This window comes from Serinus canaria, chromosome 3, assembly GCF_022539315.1.
Source record: "Serinus canaria isolate serCan28SL12 chromosome 3, serCan2020, whole genome shotgun sequence".
Classification (NCBI taxonomy): Eukaryota; Metazoa; Chordata; class Aves; order Passeriformes; family Fringillidae; genus Serinus; species Serinus canaria.
In genome coordinates, this window is record NC_066316.1 from 22,519,832 (window position 1) to 22,539,723 (window position 19,892).

The 19,892-nt window shown below is 40.7% G+C and overlaps 1 protein-coding gene across 2 annotated transcripts in view; it reads left to right on the forward strand.

The window, feature by feature from the left end:
* Nucleotides 1–18,839, forward strand: part of LPGAT1 (lysophosphatidylglycerol acyltransferase 1) — a 58,920-nt gene extending 40,081 nt beyond the window's left edge. For both annotated transcript variants that reach the window (XM_030236041.2, XM_018921287.3), the window contains 3 exons: nucleotides 3,903–4,029; nucleotides 11,227–11,333; nucleotides 14,723–18,839. In XM_030236041.2, the coding sequence (XP_030091901.1) occupies nucleotides 3,903–4,029; nucleotides 11,227–11,333; nucleotides 14,723–14,874 (386 nt within the window). In that variant the 3' untranslated portion in view covers nucleotides 14,875–18,839. The remainder of the gene's footprint in view (nucleotides 1–3,902; nucleotides 4,030–11,226; nucleotides 11,334–14,722) is intronic.
* Nucleotides 18,840–19,892: the final 1,053 nt, after the last annotated feature.

The window sequence follows — 19,892 nt, forward strand, 5'->3', positions numbered from 1 at the left end:
TCTGATTGTTTGTTCAGCATGAGTTGACCCCAGGAAATAGCAACCCCAGGGAGGACAAAGAGGGGGAATGAAGAGAACCTCTGAACCCCCATAAATTTGTGATTGTAGACAGTCAAGTTGTGAAAGGCCTTCAGAGAATGAGAGCTTGAGTGCCATGAGGACTCTGATGATGAATTGCTTCTAAGTAGATAGGGAGCAGCATAAAACCCTTGAATCCAGAGTGAAGAAAATAGTTGTGAAGATTTGCCTCTGCTAATGATTTGGAAAAAAGCCCAAAACCCCAAACAACAAACAAGTTACGAAGCTGTTTAAATTTTACTTTTGGTTTTTTTTTTTGTTTTTTTTTTTTTGTCTAGGCCAGAAAGCTGCTGTTCCATGTGATTGTTCAGTTTTGCCTTAGCACTCATAAGGCAAGTCTGTACCATTCACACTAAGGTGCCTCACTGCTGCATGGTTTGGGTGCTGTTGTGGAGGGCAGGTGCCTGTGGGCATGTTCAGAAGGTTTATGTGCAATTTCAGAAGAATCAGACTGTTAACATTTTCAAGCAGTTTGAAAAATCTGTATTTTGTGCTGGAAGTGGCAAAGCAGACTGACACCACAGCAGAAAAACCAGTGTTTGGAGAGATCAGCCTAAGTATGGTCTCTGCAGCAGCTTCTGCTGGAGCCTCTGACAGGGAGGCTGCTCAGTCTTTCAGCAAATACTAGAAATGAAAGATGAGTCTCCTTTAATGGTAGGCAGAAAGTTGGAAGAGTTTGGCTGTCAGAAAGGTGTGGCTGAGTTGGCCAAGCCAAGCTGGGTGAGAGGAGTTCTTTAGCACAGGTATAGGCAGCTCCCTCATTTCTCAGGTACAGATGCCAGACCTGAGATGCACACCATGTTATAACTAATGCAGCAGGCTTTGGTTTGAGCTCCTGATAATGTCCTCCATTTAAGAAATAATAGGGTTTATTCTTGGTCAGAGGTCTGCTCACAGCAAGCAGCATCCTTGGAGATATTTAGGTACCACTCCTTTGTGTTTTGTGCAGTTGTCAGTTTCTTCTTCAGTTTCAGGATCTGTCAGAGCTCCTGGCCTTTAGAATAAATTTGCTTATGAGCAGGTTGCAACACAGTATACACCCCTCACCCCCCCCCAAATTACAAGATGTATTTCAAAATTAATTTTCCTAAATCCTTGGTGATGTAGGGTTTTTTGGCAGTCATATATCTTGGATGATTATGTAAGGCTTATTTTAAACCAGAGCATGCACAAATACTGTGATTTGAGAGCACGTGGAGGTAGCTGCACTAACACCTGCTTGCCCTAAAAGGTGGTCTGTAGAGGCTGATGTTGCTGTCAGAACGTTTTTTCCTGGCCTGGGGTTTCTGGTGGGCTGTCTGTTTTTTCCCCCTCATCCTGCCCTGAAAAGGGTTGGAGGTGAGTTTGGAGCTGGACTGAAGAATCCAGTGCTGCAGCAGCTCTCTCCACAAAAGCAGAAGGTAGGAAATCAGTGCAGCGGAGAACTGCAGGAGTCTTCCCTAATGAAGTGCAAACCATTATCCACTGAAAGAACAGCTTTAAATATAGCTAAATATTGAATAAATTATTTTGAAACACTTTACAGTAAATAATTAGAAAATGTGCCCATATTCATCTGGCACTTTTTCACTGCAATTAATGATCTTTGTTGCTTACTCACTTAGGCAATTTAACTTTGGCAATTTACTTGTCTTTATCCATTCTTGCTTTACATCTGAGAAAATAATAACTTGAATGACTTTGTTTCAAAATCTATTTCTAAATTAATACTTCTGTTGATTTAATATTAATTTCATATTGGCTCTTCTCTGATTCATTGCTACTTTTAAAATGAAGCACTCTGTAGTTAGTGCTTTTCTTAAGAGAGACTTGACAAGCACTCTGTCATGATGCTGGCAAGCCTGCAGCCTCCAGTTCTCATTTCATGTGTCAGTCAGGGCTCTGAAATACTGTATTTCCAGGAGGTAACCCTGAATGTTTCAGCATGACCTATGCAGTTTGCCCAGGGTCAAGTTTTGGAATAGTATGTTGCATGCTGCTAAGAACTCATAATCTAAATTGTAGGAAATGCTGTCTAGCTCTGTTGGAGTAGTGCATTTATAATGAAGCAGTACAACTCCACTGATGAGCAGACACCAAGAAAACACTGTCTGCTTGTTAAAATAATTGATAGATACATGTGATAGCATTGCTGTAATTTTCACACTTAATTAAATTAAATGCAAATGAAATGAAATGCAGGTAGAAACTTGCAAGCCAGTCCTTGCATGCACATTCCAGCTGGAGTCAGTAACTGTGGCTTTCAGGGTGCTGCTCAGACTCAGTGCTGCAGATTTCTTCAGGTGTGTGGTAGGTCTGTAAAATTGCAGTGACTGCTCTGGGCAAGGCCACACGTCTAGCCCAGCATCTTGTCTGTGACTCCAGGTGGATTTCAGAGTGAGAACACAGCAGACAAGCATCATACTTCTCCCACATATTCTCCAAGCTTCTAACAGTTTCCTGAGTGGTGGGTTTCTCAAGCCAGGTGGAGATTTCTGCCTGGTTAGTTAACCCTCCATGGTTATTCAGTTTCCTCTTGATCCCAGCTCCTGGCATCCTTACACCCTTTAGCAAGAAATTCCTAAAATATTTTTTCCCCTCTCTGCACAGAGAATCATTTTTCTGTTTGCTATGAAAACTTTTCCTCTTGGCTGAATTTTGAGTGTCTGTTCTTGTATTGGGAAGGATGGTGAACAGTCAAACCCTATACGTGTTGTTGGTGCTGACAGTGTTCTTGTCAACCTCTGTTACATTTCTTGTGTAGCTTTCTCAGCTGCAGGCTTGGAGAGTATTGTACTTTGTACTAAGAGCTAACACTTCTTACATGCTCTTACCCATGGGTGGCTGTTTCTGGTAGTCAGCTGTTTAAATCCTTAGTGACACTGCCTGATGTGGTGTGAGCATGTTGTACTGGTGTGTCAAGCAGTAAGTGAGCATTACTCTGCTGGCCTGTGACCTCAAACACAAGACAGCTCCAGAACAGAGAGGAAATTCACAGGCTAAGCTCAAAGTGCCATCTTGGCAGTGTGGCCTTCCTTCTTGGTTTGCTCTGCAGATCTGCTGCTCTCCCTCTCAGCAAACCGGTGAACTGAAGACATGCCAGAGAGGAGTCATTGATCTATGACCTGGACTGTTGCTGGTTGTGACTTATATTCAGATTTTAACAGAGTCATGGAATATTCTTAGTTGGAAGGGACCCACAGATTTGATTCTCTTTACTCATCTTAATAGCAAATATTTTCACCTCCTTTGATGCTTTTTTCAGTTTCTAAGTGAGCTGAGCAGCATATGAGCATGTACTGGTGTCAGCCTCTCCTGGAACCTTGTGGGTGCAGTATTTTCCCCACTGTGAAAACTGAGCAGCTTCTGTTCCTTTCTTTCCTACCTTGAGGACACCCTGAAAGTTATGCTTTTCCTCTTCATCCCACAACTCACATCTTTAAGAACCTTTGAGGGATCTGAATGGCTGCTGCTCCATCAGTGGTCTTTTAGAAAGGCACAGGTGCACATGTGCTTGAAGTGCAGACCAAGAAGCTTGGATGTTTATTTTGGGATTTTTCCTTTTGGTGAATAGGGGAAGCATCTGACCTTGGGGCCAAGATGTCCTGTGACTGTACTCAGACCTGCTGAGTGAACTTGTTCTGTGTACCACGGTATCTAAGAAGAGCAGAAAAAAACATGAAATAAAATCTAGGTCCAGCTGAAGTTTCTAAAGGTGTTTCTGTGCCTGTAATGAAATCTGGATGGGATTTTGGATGGTCTTATTTGTGCCTCATACATCATGAAGGGATATAAAAATTGCATAACTCTCAAATAAGTGATATGGAATTATCTTTTTGTTCTAGGGAGCAGATCCAAAGGCCTCCAATGGGTGATAGATACAACCATTGCATATCCCAAAGCTGAACCTATAGACATCCAAACCTGGATTCTTGGCTACCGACAACCAGCAGTGACACACGTACATTACAGGTAGGAAATGGAGCTGCTCCTCCTACACTGAGCTCAAGTGTTCACAAATCACTGGTGGCATTTCAGGAGAGGGGAAATCAGGAGCAGTGGGAGTGGGTTTTTGTGTCTCACACAGGTGGGCAACTCATATTATTTAAACACAATATATCTTTTTTTTTAAAGTTTAGTGACTATTCTGTATCTTAGGACAGACATTTAAGTTTTAGACTAGTGTCCTGTGGTTGAATAGAGTTTTGAGGAATATATCTGAAGGCTAGGTCATCTTTTTCATTTCAGTGTTAAGGCGTTGGTAAACCCAACTTGAATTTTTTAAATTTTGTTTTTTAGTAATGACAACTAAAAACAGTTAAAAATCAATGTTGTTAAGTAAGCAGATTTCCTAATAAAATATTCTGTTTAACTTTCTGACAAAGAAATGCCAGCTTTCTCACTCAAAGAATACTTTAAGTAGTTGAGCAAAGCAACTGGAAAAAGCAGCTTGAAAAAGTTGCAACTCTCATTGACAGCTGGGATGGGAGGCTATTAAAACTTTTCTCCTCAGCAGTTCTTTGTCTCAAGAAGACCTAAACTGATGGAGAGAAGTTGAATTTTTCTTTTAGTTTACAATGAATTGCAAGTCACTCCAAGAGTATGTTAACACTTTTCCTATACTAAGTAAGTTGTTGCATTTTATCCCAAAATCACAATATTTTGTCTTACTCCTTCTGGATGATTTGGAGTGCTTTTTTTACAGAAACCTTTCAAGTATTCTTGTGTGGATCCCCTGGGTGGCAGTTTAAGTGGCAATGACCTTCTCCATCATCGCTGCTGTGTCAGTGTTGTGTGATGCAGAGTACAGGAACTCCTTTCCAAGGAGCCTTGTTTAAATCTGTCCTTACTTTTTATAGAAAGCTGCCTTCCAAGTTTCCCTGAAGGTGAACATACTAATTTATAGTATGTTCATATACAACCCTAATTTATATAAGATAGCATTATATCTATTGTCCTTTATTCAGGTCACCTTAGTACTCTCTCAGATCTCTGGGATAATTGCAAGTTGAATGTATTTGGAATTCTTCTGAAAAGTATTTTCAAAAATACATTCTTTGAAAACAACAGTAAGTTTACATAAGTTGAATTCATTTCCTGCTTTTAAATGGATATTGAGACCTATTTTTGATCACAAGCATAAATATGATACAACCATTTTTGCATTGAACTTGAATGTTCTAGTTCTTGTAGTACTGAAATTCTAAGAAAAATATATACTGGGGGGGGGGAGTTAAATAACCTCTGTTTGTCATGGCTGACCTTGTAAAAACAGTTGAAGTGTGTCCCAAATGGAAAGACATGCATTGTCTCTCCCTGGCCAAGCACAGGGTGTGATGGCTCTGAAATGAGCCCAGAGTGTCTTGGGTTTGCCTGGATCTCGTTCTGTAGTTCTGGTAGCTCTTGAGGCACATGGCTCTTGCACTCTGAGGTGGGTGCAGGTGGGCACATGGATGTCCTCTGAAATTTTCTTTAAATGTACGTCAAGTCTGTCTGCATTACTTTGCTGCATTTAGTGCAATAAAATCTTGCTCATTTTTTGTAATTTGGAATGTCTTGGGAGATAACATTTGAAATAAATTTTAAGGGTAATTTTGAAATAACTGGAAAGAGAGCCCAGTAGTTTCTCATGTAGTTTCTTTTAACTGAGTTATAGGAGGGAAAAAAGCACCCCTTTGGAAAAAGTGAAGAATAGTTTTGTCCAAATGCCATCTGTGTTGTATGAAAGAAGAATCAGGATTTACACATGCTTATGCCCTTTTAGAGTAGTGCAGAGAGAGGTATTGATGTATGACAGCAGTGGGGGAAAAAGGAACATTTTCTGTGCCACTCAAAGTAGAGCAGAAGAGACTGCAGAGCTGCTTTTGTTCTGGTGGCTCAGTCAGTCCCCTCTGCTGTGCCCCTGGATCACCACCTGTCTCTTTCTGCCTTACAGACGTTAAAATCTGGTGGTTGCCTTTTCTCATAGCCTGGGCCTTTGCTGCAGGATTATTTCTTTTTCATCCTGCTCAGGGAGCAACAGAAGAGAACACAGTAAGGAGCCTTATGTTAGAATTTTTAGGTGCTTTTCTACCTGGTGGAAATGGCAGAGAAGGCTTGGTTTAATCCAGTAATCTTTTTGTTTTTTGAAAGCTTCATTTTGATAATGAGTTGAACCTTGCTTTTCAGACTTCAATTTTCAGTACAAATGACACAATTTTCAGAAGTTCATAATTAGGTTAAGCTGTGGCCTGATTTTCCTCAGAATGTCAAAAGAAACCTCCCTAGAAAAAAGAACAATTACCACATTTGGATCTAAAAACAAAAGGTGTGAGAACTTTATCCATCTGTTGACCCAATAGCTTTTTGACCCTGCCTGACTTTTCTCATAACTTACTGGAAAGTGCTGCAAAACTCAGTTTGCTATCTAAAATATAATACTCAAGGAAAATACCTAATGAATGAACTTCCTCCAGGCTAAATGGCACTGGGATTTTTGTGGGAGATGTCAATCCATCTGGTGCCAAAGCAGGTCAAACTAGAGACATCACTGTAAGACCTGCCTTGTAATGAGTCTGTTGGAAAGGTTTGTTTGCTCTTCTCAGATAGTTTAGGTTTATGCTTGGCTCACTGTGCGGTGTGTGTTGCCTGTAAACCCAGACTCGCTCCAATTCCACTCAGCAGAAATGAGCTGAGTGGTTTGGTGTCCATGTAGCAAGGCCACAGACTGGCTGCCGTTCTCAGCTCCCACCATTTCTGTGCCATGAGTCGAGTTTGGGGTTTATTTCTTTTCTTTTCACACCAGGCACTTGTTTAGTTTGATTGGCTTGGTGTTCCTTAGCTGAACACCAAGTTTCTCCAGCAGTAATTTTTTGTGTGCTGCAGTTCTGTTGGCAGAACCTGAGACCTGCAAATATAAAACACCCTGACTGTGAAGCTGGCTCAGTGCTTAGCGTCTCCTCAGTCAGGGATGATGTGAGGCTGGGTAATTGCCTTGGTTTCCTTGCAGGGTGATGCCCTTGGATGCTCACATCCCTCTTTTGGGCAGTGTGACAGTGGCTGTGCGCAGCAGCCCTGACGTCAGAGCCAGCCTGAGTCAGCTCTGACGCAGGGCTGGCCGTGCATGGCAGTGTCACCCAGGCGGCTCCAGCTCTGTTCCCTTTCTTCCCCATACCAGCTTCTGTGCTGTGCCACTGCTGAAACAAGCTTTCAGCTGCTGAGGAAGTTCTATTTTTGTGTCTGCATTGATACAGATTTATTGAAATGAGCCAAGCTCCGAGCTATAAATAAGATGAAATGCATTGTGCTTGCTGAATGAATGCTGCAGAAGGGCATCCCGTTTGGCAGTGTATTTTAATGCACTTTTTTACACAAGTAACTTATTTTTGGTCGTGCCTGACATCTACCAACAGCCTCCACTGTCCTGGATTTATTTAGAGCCATTGAAGCAGCAAATAATATTGTGACTTATATGGAGTAGCAAGTAATACAGGGCTTCAGTTCAGGGTAGAACAGGTGATAAAAGGCAGTTAGTGCTTGAAGTGGTAGCCATGAATTTCAGAGTTTAAATACAGAATCAGTGGTTGTTTCTCCAGTAAGGACAGCTTAAAAGAGGTAACTGTTTCTAAATATGCAATGTTTCTGAAAATCTTTTGGTGTCTTCTGAGAAATAGTCTATCAGTAGCTAATTCTCCACAATTCTCACATGTACCAGCATGTCTTTGGCAGTTAGATCTCCTGGTTTTTAAAATCCTTTTTTTTTTCCTTGGACTGTCATTTATTCTAATATAATCTGTTTTGGGACATAGACACAAATTTGTGTAACAGTTTAAGAAGTGGCCATCCCTCGGTCAGGTACCCAGACTGTCCCTGCAGCTGCTGCCACCTCACAGCTGCCAGTAGGCACCTCCAGCTGCAGGGTAATGCTTCATTACTGGAAAGGATTCTTTGCAGATTCCCATTGAAATGTGTCTTTATTTCCACCACCACTTTTCACTTCCCAGGGTGCAGCCACTGCTTTTAGCCCCTTCCCCACTTTTCCTGGGGACAGAAAATCAGCTGTTCCTGTGATGGGAAGCAAAAAAAGGTATTTCCATTCTTCTTGAATTTTCTGGTCAAGTTCTTATCCAGTCCTATTAAATTCCTTGTTTGCCACACCAGGAATAAAGATGCTCTTATTTTAATGAATGTGAAGGTAGTTTTGCCCAAAAGCTAGAAAGATCCAAGTGCCCCAGAGACTCCAGGAGCTTCAGGTGTTACATGTTGACCTTATTCCTTGCCTTGGCAGTTCTGTGCAATGATATTTTATTCCCCTGAGGAGATAAGCTTCCTTCTAATATCATTCCTGATCCTGCATACCCAAAGGTGGGATAGAGCCAAGGTGATGCTCATGTCTGACCACATGGACACCTGTTTACTTATCTCACTGAAAATAAGGAACTTTTTTCTGCATCTTTTAACACTGGACCTGGCAGATGCCAGCATCCAGTGGTTGGGGATAACCCTGCTCCTGCCAGAGCAGTGGCTCTCTGCTGTTGTTTTGGATTGCCTGTATGGGGAGTTTGTAACAGTAGACTTGCTCACTCAATTTCCTGAACCCAGTCTCCTTCAAGAGAGTGTTCTTGTAAAACACAGATGTCAGCTGGGCCATCTGATGGGCAGAGAACTCTGGCATTAGCAGTATGTTTAGTTAAATATAGGGGGGGGTTAGCATTGCCTTATCGAGTACAGGAAAGGCTTCTTTCCAGAGTTTGAGGATTTTTTTTTTTAATATTTAATCTCTAATTTAGATCAGTCATTAGTAAGAATGTTCTGCTGGTAAAAATAACTCTGGATAATCTAAAAATACATTTGAAAATGCTTCTAAATATACCAGCACTTACCTTTGCTGAGTTGTGGCAGTCAGTGTAGCATTACTGGAAAACCAGTTGTTTTTCAGTCTGTTAATATTTATTCAGTCTGGGTGTAGCAGTGGCTGCTTCTCAGACTTCAAAGCAGCAGAGTTTATCTCCAGAGAGTCAAGCATTCTGGCAGCATTATTGATCTGCACAAGAACCTGGATGGATTCAAGCAGGGAAGTGGTGTGCAGTGGTTCCATCAGTCTCTCACAGTGCTGCTATCACCTGTGCTACTTCTCTGCTCCATTCACGTGCCAGCTCAGAAATTGTTCTTAACAGGAATCTTGCAAGATCCTGTGATGTTTCCAGATTAGGAGGAATGTTATTGACAAAGCAGAGTTGTTACCCATTAGGTCAGGGAGAAGTGAAGGCAGAGGTGAGGAATACCTTACAGTCTTCAATGGAGACTGCATGTGAAACCAGGTTACCCTACACTTCTGTCCTGAGGCAACACACATTCTCTTAGTTGTGAGTCCTCTTTAAAACCTGTGTAAGCAAGCATCTGTTCTTCAGAAATACTCTGTGAAACACAATATTCAGTTGCTGAGCCTTTTATCTCTTCACAGCAGATGGGCAGAAGAGAGTAAAAATAGTGTTTGGCAGCCCAGTTGTGCTTGGGGACACAGAGTAAGTCTTTTTTAGTGTTCTGCCCTCAACAAAATGGTCCTTGCTCTGTGGGTGTGTTTTTACTTGCTGCTAGGTGGTTTAATTTTAACCTGCTGTACAGCATCTGGGCTTCGAGATAAAATAGTTCTTTATTGTTTGTGTTTGTTCCTAATATGCAGACTGAAAACTTGAGCTGATTACTGAAGCATCATTTCATAACATTTGTCTTTGGGCAAAGACTTTTCTTCAAACTCTGTTTCATCTGAGATAACAGTTGCTAATTTCTGGTTACCAAGACTGGCTTTACTGGAGCATAGAGAACTCCACAATGCCAGGAGGGTGTAGGTAGAGTTATTCCAATGGCTCCAGAGATAGATGAGTTCATGTTGATACCATAGGGTGTAAATAAAGTCATTCATCTCCTCATATTGAAGTTGTCTCTGTATGCCAAAGCACTGTGATTCGTAATTCATTCCTTACAGCAGTGCTTGCTGCTTGACTCCCCCACTTCCAGCTTATTTTTCCATGCATCAGACTGAAAGGAGAAAGGACCAATGAACAAAGCTGACAGAGATATTGAAAACTGTAACAGCAACAAAAGCATCCTTCAGAAGTGCCTCATTTTCTTACTCTGATGTTCCCAGATGATTGTGGTACCTCCAGTTCTTTGCAGTATGATCAGTTGAGAAAGACTGTTGAAAATGAAATGAAAATTCACGAATTAAAATAGAAGTGTGGTGTAAATGAGAAGCCAAGTGGGAGCTCACCTGGAAAGAGAAACCTCCAGTAAAGGCCTTGCATTTCAGAGTGTGAATTTTTCAGGTTAGCCTGATACACAAATCTCTCCTGCTGTACTGGCCTGCCAGGACAGCACAGTGGATGTGGAAGTTCTTATATATATCAAAAGGCACTGAGGGTCTGCTGAGGGGGTTTCACAGTTACTGTAAGATTGGAAATTCTATTTTGAAATAATCCAGTGAGGTATGGTGGGTTATTTGGGAGTTTCAGGGTGTGTGTACCACAGTGAATTCTGCTCTGGGTGTCTGTTTTTCTAAGCCACCTCATATTCAGTATGGAAGTACCAAAATGCTAGCAATTTTCCCACTGGTGTTTTTAAAAGAGAGCAGCAATATTTGAGTACGGGGTCAGTTTGCATTGTAAAATGTGCCTTGTAAATTTCAGAGAAAGCTGCCAGCATCCTTTGAAAAGCACAGAGGGCTTGTTTTCTGGGATGTGGAAGATCTGTTGGTGCTTAGTGATGTCATTAGGTGCCTTCTGCCTGCTGAATTGTTTCTTCAAAGCTGTGAATTTCTCATTTTTTTACTTCTTTCATTCCACTTTGTTTGTATTCTTCTTAGGGAATAGTAATATAGTGTGGTGATATTCTATTAAAAAAAAGAACAAACCAGTGCTTTGGTAGTTTTGATCAGAAGCTGTAGTACAGCATTTGGTGGAGACTGATGCCAGTGTCTTCTGTGTGGTTCTGGATGGCAGCCTGGAGTTTCCCACTCTTGTATCCTTAATGCCTCTGTGATCTGTGACTTGGAGAGAGTGCAGATCATGCAATTAGATTTATACATAAGTCTTGCTCTCTCTGCTTTCTGGTGGGCTGGGGCAGAAAAGTTTTGTTCTCCACATGTAGCAGAATACATTTGCTAGGTTTAATTTGTGTTTGTTTCTTTGATAGGATTTTTCCAGTGAAAGATGTCCCTGCAGAGCCTGAAGCTCTCACAAACTGGCTGTATCAACGATTCATTGAAAAGGAAGACCTCTTGACACATTTCTATGAAACAGGTAGGATGATCCCTAACAAAGAGAACAAGGATCTCAAAATGGTTTAGGAATCTGTAAGCATCCTTCACATGCGTACAGGAGATACAATTATTGCTATTATTACTGCTTTTTATGTGGCAAAAAGTATGATTAAAGAATTATCTAGGATAGGTAAATTACCTGGCCAACACTAGAAGTAGGGTAGCATTTGGGAGCTGTCAAAAAAGTAACCACAGTTCAGCTGTGAAACGTGCTGCTGTGGGATTGCATGGCAAAGATCCATGACTGAGGTATGATTGGAAGGACCTGTGAGAATTACATGGCACACATTCTCTGGAGCTGTGATCTGCAGCCCTGTGCATCACAGTTGTTGCTGGGAAGTGTTCAGTATCTCAAATCAGCTGAGTTTAGTATTCCTGGGTGACTGTGTTAAATGAAGATGCTTCTTCTGTGAGATGATTTATTGCAAAGCCTGCTTTAATTTAGTTTTGAGTACTTAATTTATCAATCCAAGTGCTTAAAGAGATTAATAGAATTCTTTAACAACCCAGAGTTGTATTTCATTTTATGAAATGTTGCTGTCACTCAGCCACCATTGATGGCAGAGTTCAGACTCTGCTATATAAATCACATCCAAATGCATATATTGGACTTTATTAGACAAATAACTTTGTGAGTATCTTTTAAAATACAAGTGTAGCAAATAGGTTGTAAAGAATTCTTGGGTTTGTGACATTTTTTTATGCTATTGAAATAAGTCATACCCAGAAAATCTAACTAGTCCAGAATTTCTGAGAGTATAATTAATATAATCAGATTTATTCATTAAAATACACTTCCAAAATAGCATAATTGGTAATAATTTGCCAGTGCAATCAGTATGAATTAATAAAGACATGTTTTAAATGTAAATGCTGTGACATAGGACCTTATTAGGCATAAATTAGTATAATTTAAAGTTACTGCCATTTATACTTTTTGAGAACTTGCTTGCATTGCTTTAGTTGGCCTACTGAAAAAGTGCTGCTGCAGTTTTTGGAAACCCCTTGGAAAGGTCCTGAGTTTGACTCTGAGGGGAGTCCCTGAGGCTGCTCAAGAGCCAGCTTTGTACTCACCTGGCACATGGTCACAAGAGGGTGTGGTTTTAGGACTTAGGGCTGTTTCTGTTATAATTAATTATTGTTATTATTATATTATTTTACAATACACACTGCTTAGGAGCTTCTCTCCCTTAAAAAAGCTTACTTCAAAAAGCTGGAGTAACATTTAATGCTCCATGAAACTTTAAAAGGTTGCATTGACTAAGCCAGGAATATATTTCTTGGCTTATTTTTATTTGGGAAGAGAAAGAAACAAAGCCCAGAGCACCTTTCTCCATTTTGCTGTATTCTTATGTGTCAAGAACTTAATCTGGGGAAAACCTGTAATATTAGACCTCTGGAAATACAAACCAAAAGAAAAGTATGCTTAAAACTTGACATGAAGCTAATCCCATAATTTTTCCAGGTGCATTTTACACACTTCATTCATAAAATTAGAACCATTTCAAGTTAAGAGCTCTAGGTAACAGACTCCTGTTTTAGGCAGTTAGTGGAAAACTTGTATTGGCAAGTTCTTGATTTCTCTGAACTCCTCAGCAAGATAACCGTGAAGCCCTCAGTAACACAAGTGAGATTGCATTTAGCAGGACAAAACCACCTGGGGACCAGTTAAGGAAAAAGCCCCAACCATAAGCTAGGAGCAGCTGGAAAAGAGTGATGGTGTCCTGAAGTCACTGTGCTCCTCATTCCCTGTGCTCAGAAGCCAAGGAATGTGAGGTGATGAAAAAAGAAAGAATGGCTTCCCTAATGCTGTGGAAACACCCTTTGTTGTGCCAGATTGGAAACCTCATCTGGAAATCCTGCTTGCAGTCCATTCTCCTTGTCAGGGAATACAGATTGAACTGGGAAGAGGGACAGATAATTAGAGCTGAGATTAAGGGAAGGTGGAGTAATTTCTGTGAAGGACAACTAAAAGTGCTTGGCTTGTCTCAGCTGGGAAAGGGAAGGGTCAGAGCTGGCTTGGGAGGGAGAGGGGGAGGAGACAGCTCTCTGTACCTACCAGGGTAAAAGAGAAGGTATTTAAAGCAGGGGTCAGTGTTGGTACAGAAAAACAAATGGGCCGTGGAAGAACAAATCTAGCCTACAGTGGACAGATAAAAGCTTAGCTGTGAGTTACTGGGGAATTAGGAGGTGGCAAATCTGCCCAAGTGTGAAATACCTGTCAGGGAGAGGTGGATGGGGCTCATCAAGGATGTTTTTAGGCTTTTTCCTTGTTTACTTTTTTTATTTTAATTAAGAGCATTCATGCAGGAAGAAAAGCTTTGTCTCAGATGCTTGATTGCAGTTCCTCCAGTGATTGCAAATGTGAAGCACAGAGATAAGCTGCTGATGGTATCTAATTGCCCAAATTATGTGGTTCTCAAGATTAAAAATTGACATTGCTGCATCTTTACTCTTAGAATCATTAATTTCATTTTCTTCTGAGAGAAGCTGAGACTCCGTAATGCTGCAGCATCATCTTCTCTGGTGTATTCAGAGTTTTGTATCCCCTGTTCAGGATTAACAGCAATAAAAGTGCTTTGTGTCATCAAGTCTTTGTGCATCTCAATACAATGTAACCCAGATGATTTAATATGCTGATGTAAATATATGCAAATAGTTTGCTTACAGCCATAAAGCTCTGATGTATTCAGGCACATTTAAGTGTTGCAAGTCAGAAAAAGTCAAAGTATGGAAAAACCAAATTTTATTGTCAGATTAATCTCTTCCAGTCTTTCCCATCTAAGCAAAGATTTTAGTAAAGAATTTCTGGAAAACTCCGTGGCAAGTGATAATGTTTCCTTAGTCAGTATGACTGAGTGTTCAAACAATATGTGGAAACTGTTCTTTAAAGAAGGGGTGTTGTGTGTGCATTTACATTTCCAAGAGGAACCTCAAGAACATGTGTGTTGCTCCTTCACAGTATACAGTATCACCACCAATCAGCTGTAGAGTTTAGTATGGTGTCCATTCAATTTCATCATGGAGGTACTAATAAAACTTCAAAAAGTTTTATTTGACAGTTGGATCTCTCTGCAAAGGTTGAGAACAGTGATAGCAGCTTCTAAGGAATGCTTTCAGGTTTATGCTTAAAGTTTATAAGGAAATGAAAATTGCTCTTATTAATTTAGGGGTTGTGTTTTGGTTTGGGTTTTTTTTTATTTTCTTGAAGGCCTCTGGAGAATCTTTCATAAATTTGACATAGAGCAGTACTGAGTTAATTGTGTGTGGGCACCATTGCTGGGACAAGCAGTAAAGAAGCAATAAAGTGGTGCATTAAGGCTGTCATCCCTGTGCAAAGCATTAAATGTGTTTTCTTTTCTCTTGCAGGAGCTTTTCCACCACCCCAGGGTCAGACAAAAGCCATTTCTCGGGAGATGACCCTCAGTAACCTGTGGCTGGTTGCCATACAATCATTTGCATTTTTGTCAGGAGGGATGTGGTACTGCTTCTTTCAGTATTTGTACCATTGCCTATTTTAAAAGTGGAATGGGACCTGAGGACACAGTGGGAATCCAGGCTCTTGCAAATGAGTATCATGTTGTATGTGCAAATGTGAATATTCAAGAGTAAAGGAAAATACTGGATGGACTTTTACCTCTCTTTGGGGGAATTTTAAACTCCACTAAAAGTGAAGATCAGTAACATAGTGACCTGATGATGTATTATTTTAAGAATTGTCTGTATTTTTAAAAATGTATACTCTCACCCACACTTAAGCAAATTCATTATTTGGACAAAAGGTGCAATTGTTCAACCACCGTAGAAGAATGTCTGTGACAAGAAAGCTTTGTCACCACAGGTATTTCTTGGCATTGTAGTTAGAGCTCAGAAAATTCAGCAACTTGTCTCTTCAGTAGTGTGTACAGCATTGGTGTGGTAGAGATTCCTCATTTGCACAACGTGTACTTTATTGCAGCTCATTGTGCTGGAGTCAGAGATCCTCAGCAGAGCTGGTGGAGGTGTCTTTGTGGCTACGCAGTCAGCAGTTGTTGTAGCAGACACGTTGATCTGAACCCAACACCCAAATAAGATCTGGTGTCAGGTCTGTCCTCTGAGGCACTGGCCCTCAAACAAGCATTGCAGCATCACGGTGTGATTCAAAGCTGTCCACGTGGGATGAATCAGCCTATCCCTGCTGTGGTCTTGCCATCAGCTCTCCAAGTTCCATGTGCTACCAGTGTCTCGTGTTATAGGGCAACTTGGAAAATACAAAGTCACTTGGTTAAATTCCCTTTTTTAGGTCAGAATGCAGCCAAAACCCTCACCATCAGTTTTGAAAATGCACTTTCAAAGGTGAAAAGTCAGTGAAGGAAGGACGTAAAACTTAGGGAACAGAGGGAAGCTTTGTTTGTCACACGTTGGAAGGCAGAGCAATTCTAGCTGTTTCTGAAGGTCTGCTGGTGCTGCTGGTGATTTTTAGCCACCTTTGTATTTTGTATACTGCAGTCCAACCATGGTGACCTTGAAGTGGTTTATAGAGGCCTTTTTCTCCCTGCTAGTTGCAACAGTGCTAAATATACTTGTGGGAGAGTTTGAATAAGTAAATGCCAACCATCTTAATGTTTTGCTAAGGAGTAATAGAAGAAAAACTAGTTTCATAAAAAGAAAAATAGGTATAATTGCTATCATAAATCTGTAGGAAGATACTACTGAAAAAATAAGTCTGGTCAATATTCTGAATAACTACATGGAGGGCAGTATTAATTAGCTCACCACTAAAATCTTACTGCTAAAATCTTACTGGAATAAGGATGGGTTGAACTGAAGGGCAGCTGGGAACAGAAGACACTTTCAGATGTGTAGTGCAGGATCCTTTTGAAAGGATGTCAGTGATGTACAGCCTTACTTCTGGCAGGTCTGGTTGGCATTGTGTTTATGTGATTATGCGCAGATTTGCGAGAACGGTTCCTAAAATAAAACTAATCTCTCTAAATACAGGCAGGGTAGCCAGAACTTCAGATGCTGGCATACTGCCTTCTACAGAGTAATTTTGTTGAGAACAAAGTAAGCCCTCAGTAGTTTTGGCTCTGAGCTAGCAATATTGATTCCCCTTCTGTCTCCCTCTGCTGCTACATGAATCACAGGAGGTGGTGTGCAGAATACAAAACCTTGCCAGTGTTCCCTTTCTGTGGGGGGGCAGGGTTGGAAAGAACATACCAAAACACAAGGCAGTGCCAATTTCCCTGGCTTTGTGGAAAAATACTTTGTCAAATATGCCATCCCTGCCTCTCCCCATGCAGCAGTGGTTGCTCAGTGGGGATGGATGCAAAGTGACACCACAGTAAGGTCCCCTGAATGTGTGTTCCCTCCGTGACTCCACAGGAGGCTGGAGGCAAAGTACAGTGGTTGCTAATAGCTTCATGTTTGAAGCAAGATGCTGTTTATAAATACCATCTCTGCACCTGAATTCTGGTGTAACCATTAAAAAGAGGTAGGTGTGCCATGATAGGGATGGAGTCCATCGAGTATTTGTTGTTTCATGTTGTTCTTGCTAAAGTTCAGCTGATGGAATGAATGTATTTAATCTGCCATTTGAGAGGGCGGTGTTGGGGCAGCCCAGCACTGTTTTGTGTAAGTGTTATTTCTGCTGCCCGTGGGACTGACTCTTTCAACTCCAAAAGGCAGGTGGCAAGCTACTCACTTGCTGTCCTCCCCCATGTAGTTTGGTTAGACCCACAGAGATGCCCAGAGTACAGCTCATTTTATTTTGAGCTAGGACAGACTGGACTGATGCAAAAAGGGAAGTTCATGTAAGCAGAATGCACAGCAGTTACTCACATCAGGAGATTGTTTCTTATAGACCCTGTGAACTCCATGTAAGAGCATCTTGTTTTGTCAAATGCAGTATTTTTATTTTCCCAGTGGGTTGCAGTCCATAGCAAGTGTTCACATGCTGCCTCAAGAAATTAGCACTGCGCAGTAATGTTTCAGGCAAGCGTTGGATTGATCTGGTCCTGTTCATTTTCACTTTGTTCCTCTGTAGTTCTTACTCTTACAAGAAGTTTGTTTCCAAGCACTGGTTGTTGTTTCAGTAGGGTGTGGAAACAGTGTCACTCCCAGGCTTCTCTCCTGCCTGCACTAGGAAATGTGAAGAGCACCTGACATCACAGCTCCCTACGGCCGAGTTGCTGTGGGTGACACCAGAATGAAACTGTTGGAAAGCACCTCCAAAGGAGCCTCCCAGCATGATCCTCGATCCTGCTTCATGAAAGATAATAAATAGGATAAAATAAGTTTTGCTATGAAGGGAAGAATGTAAAATGGATACATATGTAGGAAATTCAGTGCTAAAAATACCATGCTGGTTCAGACTGTCTGGAGCTTAGCAGGTGAGTCTGTAAAACACAAATTTCTGTCTGCTGCAGTTCGGTTCTACCTTCTGGCAGTTGGCTGCAGTTCTGGATGTAATGGGTGTTTTGCTGCACCATCCATGGGTTGCCTCCTCTGGAGAGTTCAAAATGTGTTTTGATAGAAACGTGAATGAACCATACCGTTGATCACAAATCAATATCACATTGAATTTATATTAAGGGAGAAATAATGGAAAAATGTGTAAAATTATCAAAAATGAAAAATTCACAGAAAAAATTCCAAATGAAAGCTGTTGCACGCAAAAATGAGAGCAATTTGAGTGCATGGCAAATAATAAAGATGGTTCTCTGCCAAGGTTGCCCACAAAAATCTCCACATTTTTACGTTTAATTGTTCATAAAGAAGTTGTTAGGGTTGAAGTTGTGTCAGTCCTCACGGTTTAGCTTTGCTGCTCTGTGAATCCCATGATGTGAAGAGCACCTGTCCATCCACGCCAAGCAGTTTCTTCAGTGCCCTGGGGTGAGTGTGCCGTCATTTCAGTCTCACTTGGGTTCCATGTGTGGTTCTGTTGAATCTTGCAACAGTGGTGTCTCTTTTTCTTTTTTTTTTTCTTTTTTTTCTTTTTTTTTTTTGTAAAGTTGCTGTCACCAGATGTTGAGAAGTGAAATTTCAGTTTACCTTGATTTCCTGGAAGATTAAAAGCTTCCCTCTCCCTCCTCCCCCAGCGTCATGAATAAGGTGCATCTTCTTGCAGTACAAATAAAGCGATCACTGTGGTACTGTTCCTTGTTCACTTGGTTTGCAGATGATGGAACTTTCCTTTGTGTGACACTGCCATAAAGTGCTGTTAACTTTTCTCACCTGTTTGTGCACGACAGTAACAGATACCGATCACTGTGTGTGACAGGATTCAACTGCTCCGCTTTGCCTTGACATAAATTTTGGGACCAAAGGTACCTAAAACTGGGATTTCCAAACCATGAGCCCAGGGTTGGATGCATTCTCTTGACAGTCAGCTGAAGATTTTGTGGTGATCTGATACAATCACACAAAATAATTATACATCTGGGGTTCTGTATTTTTTGGAAATAATGGAGCCATATGAAATAAAGGGTTATTTTGCAAAATTGCATATTTGATAGTTTTTAACTTCTTTTAAAAAATACAAAGCAACAATGGGAAGAGCGAAATGGAAACCGTACTCTGGTTTAAAATGTCTGCATCCTTTAGAAATGCTTCTGAGCAGCTCTGCTTTTTCTGTAAGGGCTGTAGACTGCCTGGCTGTGATAGAAGTCATTATTGGAAGGATTCTATGCATTTTAAAGTTAGACCTTTTATTTTATCATGAGGTAATGAAGTAATTATTCACTGAACAACTGTCCTATTAAAATGAGTTAGTTACTTAAAATTACTCCACCGTGATGTTCATATTGTATGATGAACAGGGTTTTTTTATAGCAGTTATCTTCACCTCCAGTTTTCTCCTTCCCTTCTCTGTTACCTGCATTTTTGTTTCGTGTGATAAAATGGATGTGGAAGCCTGGAGTGACTGTCAGTGGTTTTGTGAACGGCTGGTTTTTTTTGGAATTATTTTGCTGAATTTATTTCATTGGGTATTTTTTTAATAAAATCTTCCAGCAGCCAAGATGTCTTTCAGAAATATGGATAGATACTAGAAGCAGCATTTCTCCTTCTTTTTCCTGGGCTGGGGTTTTTTTTGGGTTTTTTTTTTTTGGTTTGGGTTGTTTTTTTTGGTTTTGTTTGTTAGATTTGGTTTTTTGTTTTGCTGGGGTTTTTTTTTTTTTTTGTTGTTGGTTTTTTTTGTTGGTGGGGTTTTTTTGGGGTTTTTTTGTTTTGTTTTGTTTTTTGTTTTTTTTGCAGTGGCAAAAATAGAGTTGATTTTCTTTTTTTCAAGACTTTCATATGCTTCTGATCCTTCATGGATGAGAAGATTTTCTTTGACGGTTGTATTTATTGTGCTTATAACTAATGGATACACAACTTTTACTGTGCTTACCACAAACACAACAAATAGTAAAATAACTCTTTGGTTCACTGTACAACTGCAGTGTTAATTTGTGATAGATAACATTGTTTGTTTGGAAGAACACAGAGACAAATGTTTCAGTGCCAGAAGTGGCAAGAGGAGGAGGAGTGGAGAAGTAGGGGAGAAAGGGGACAGCAG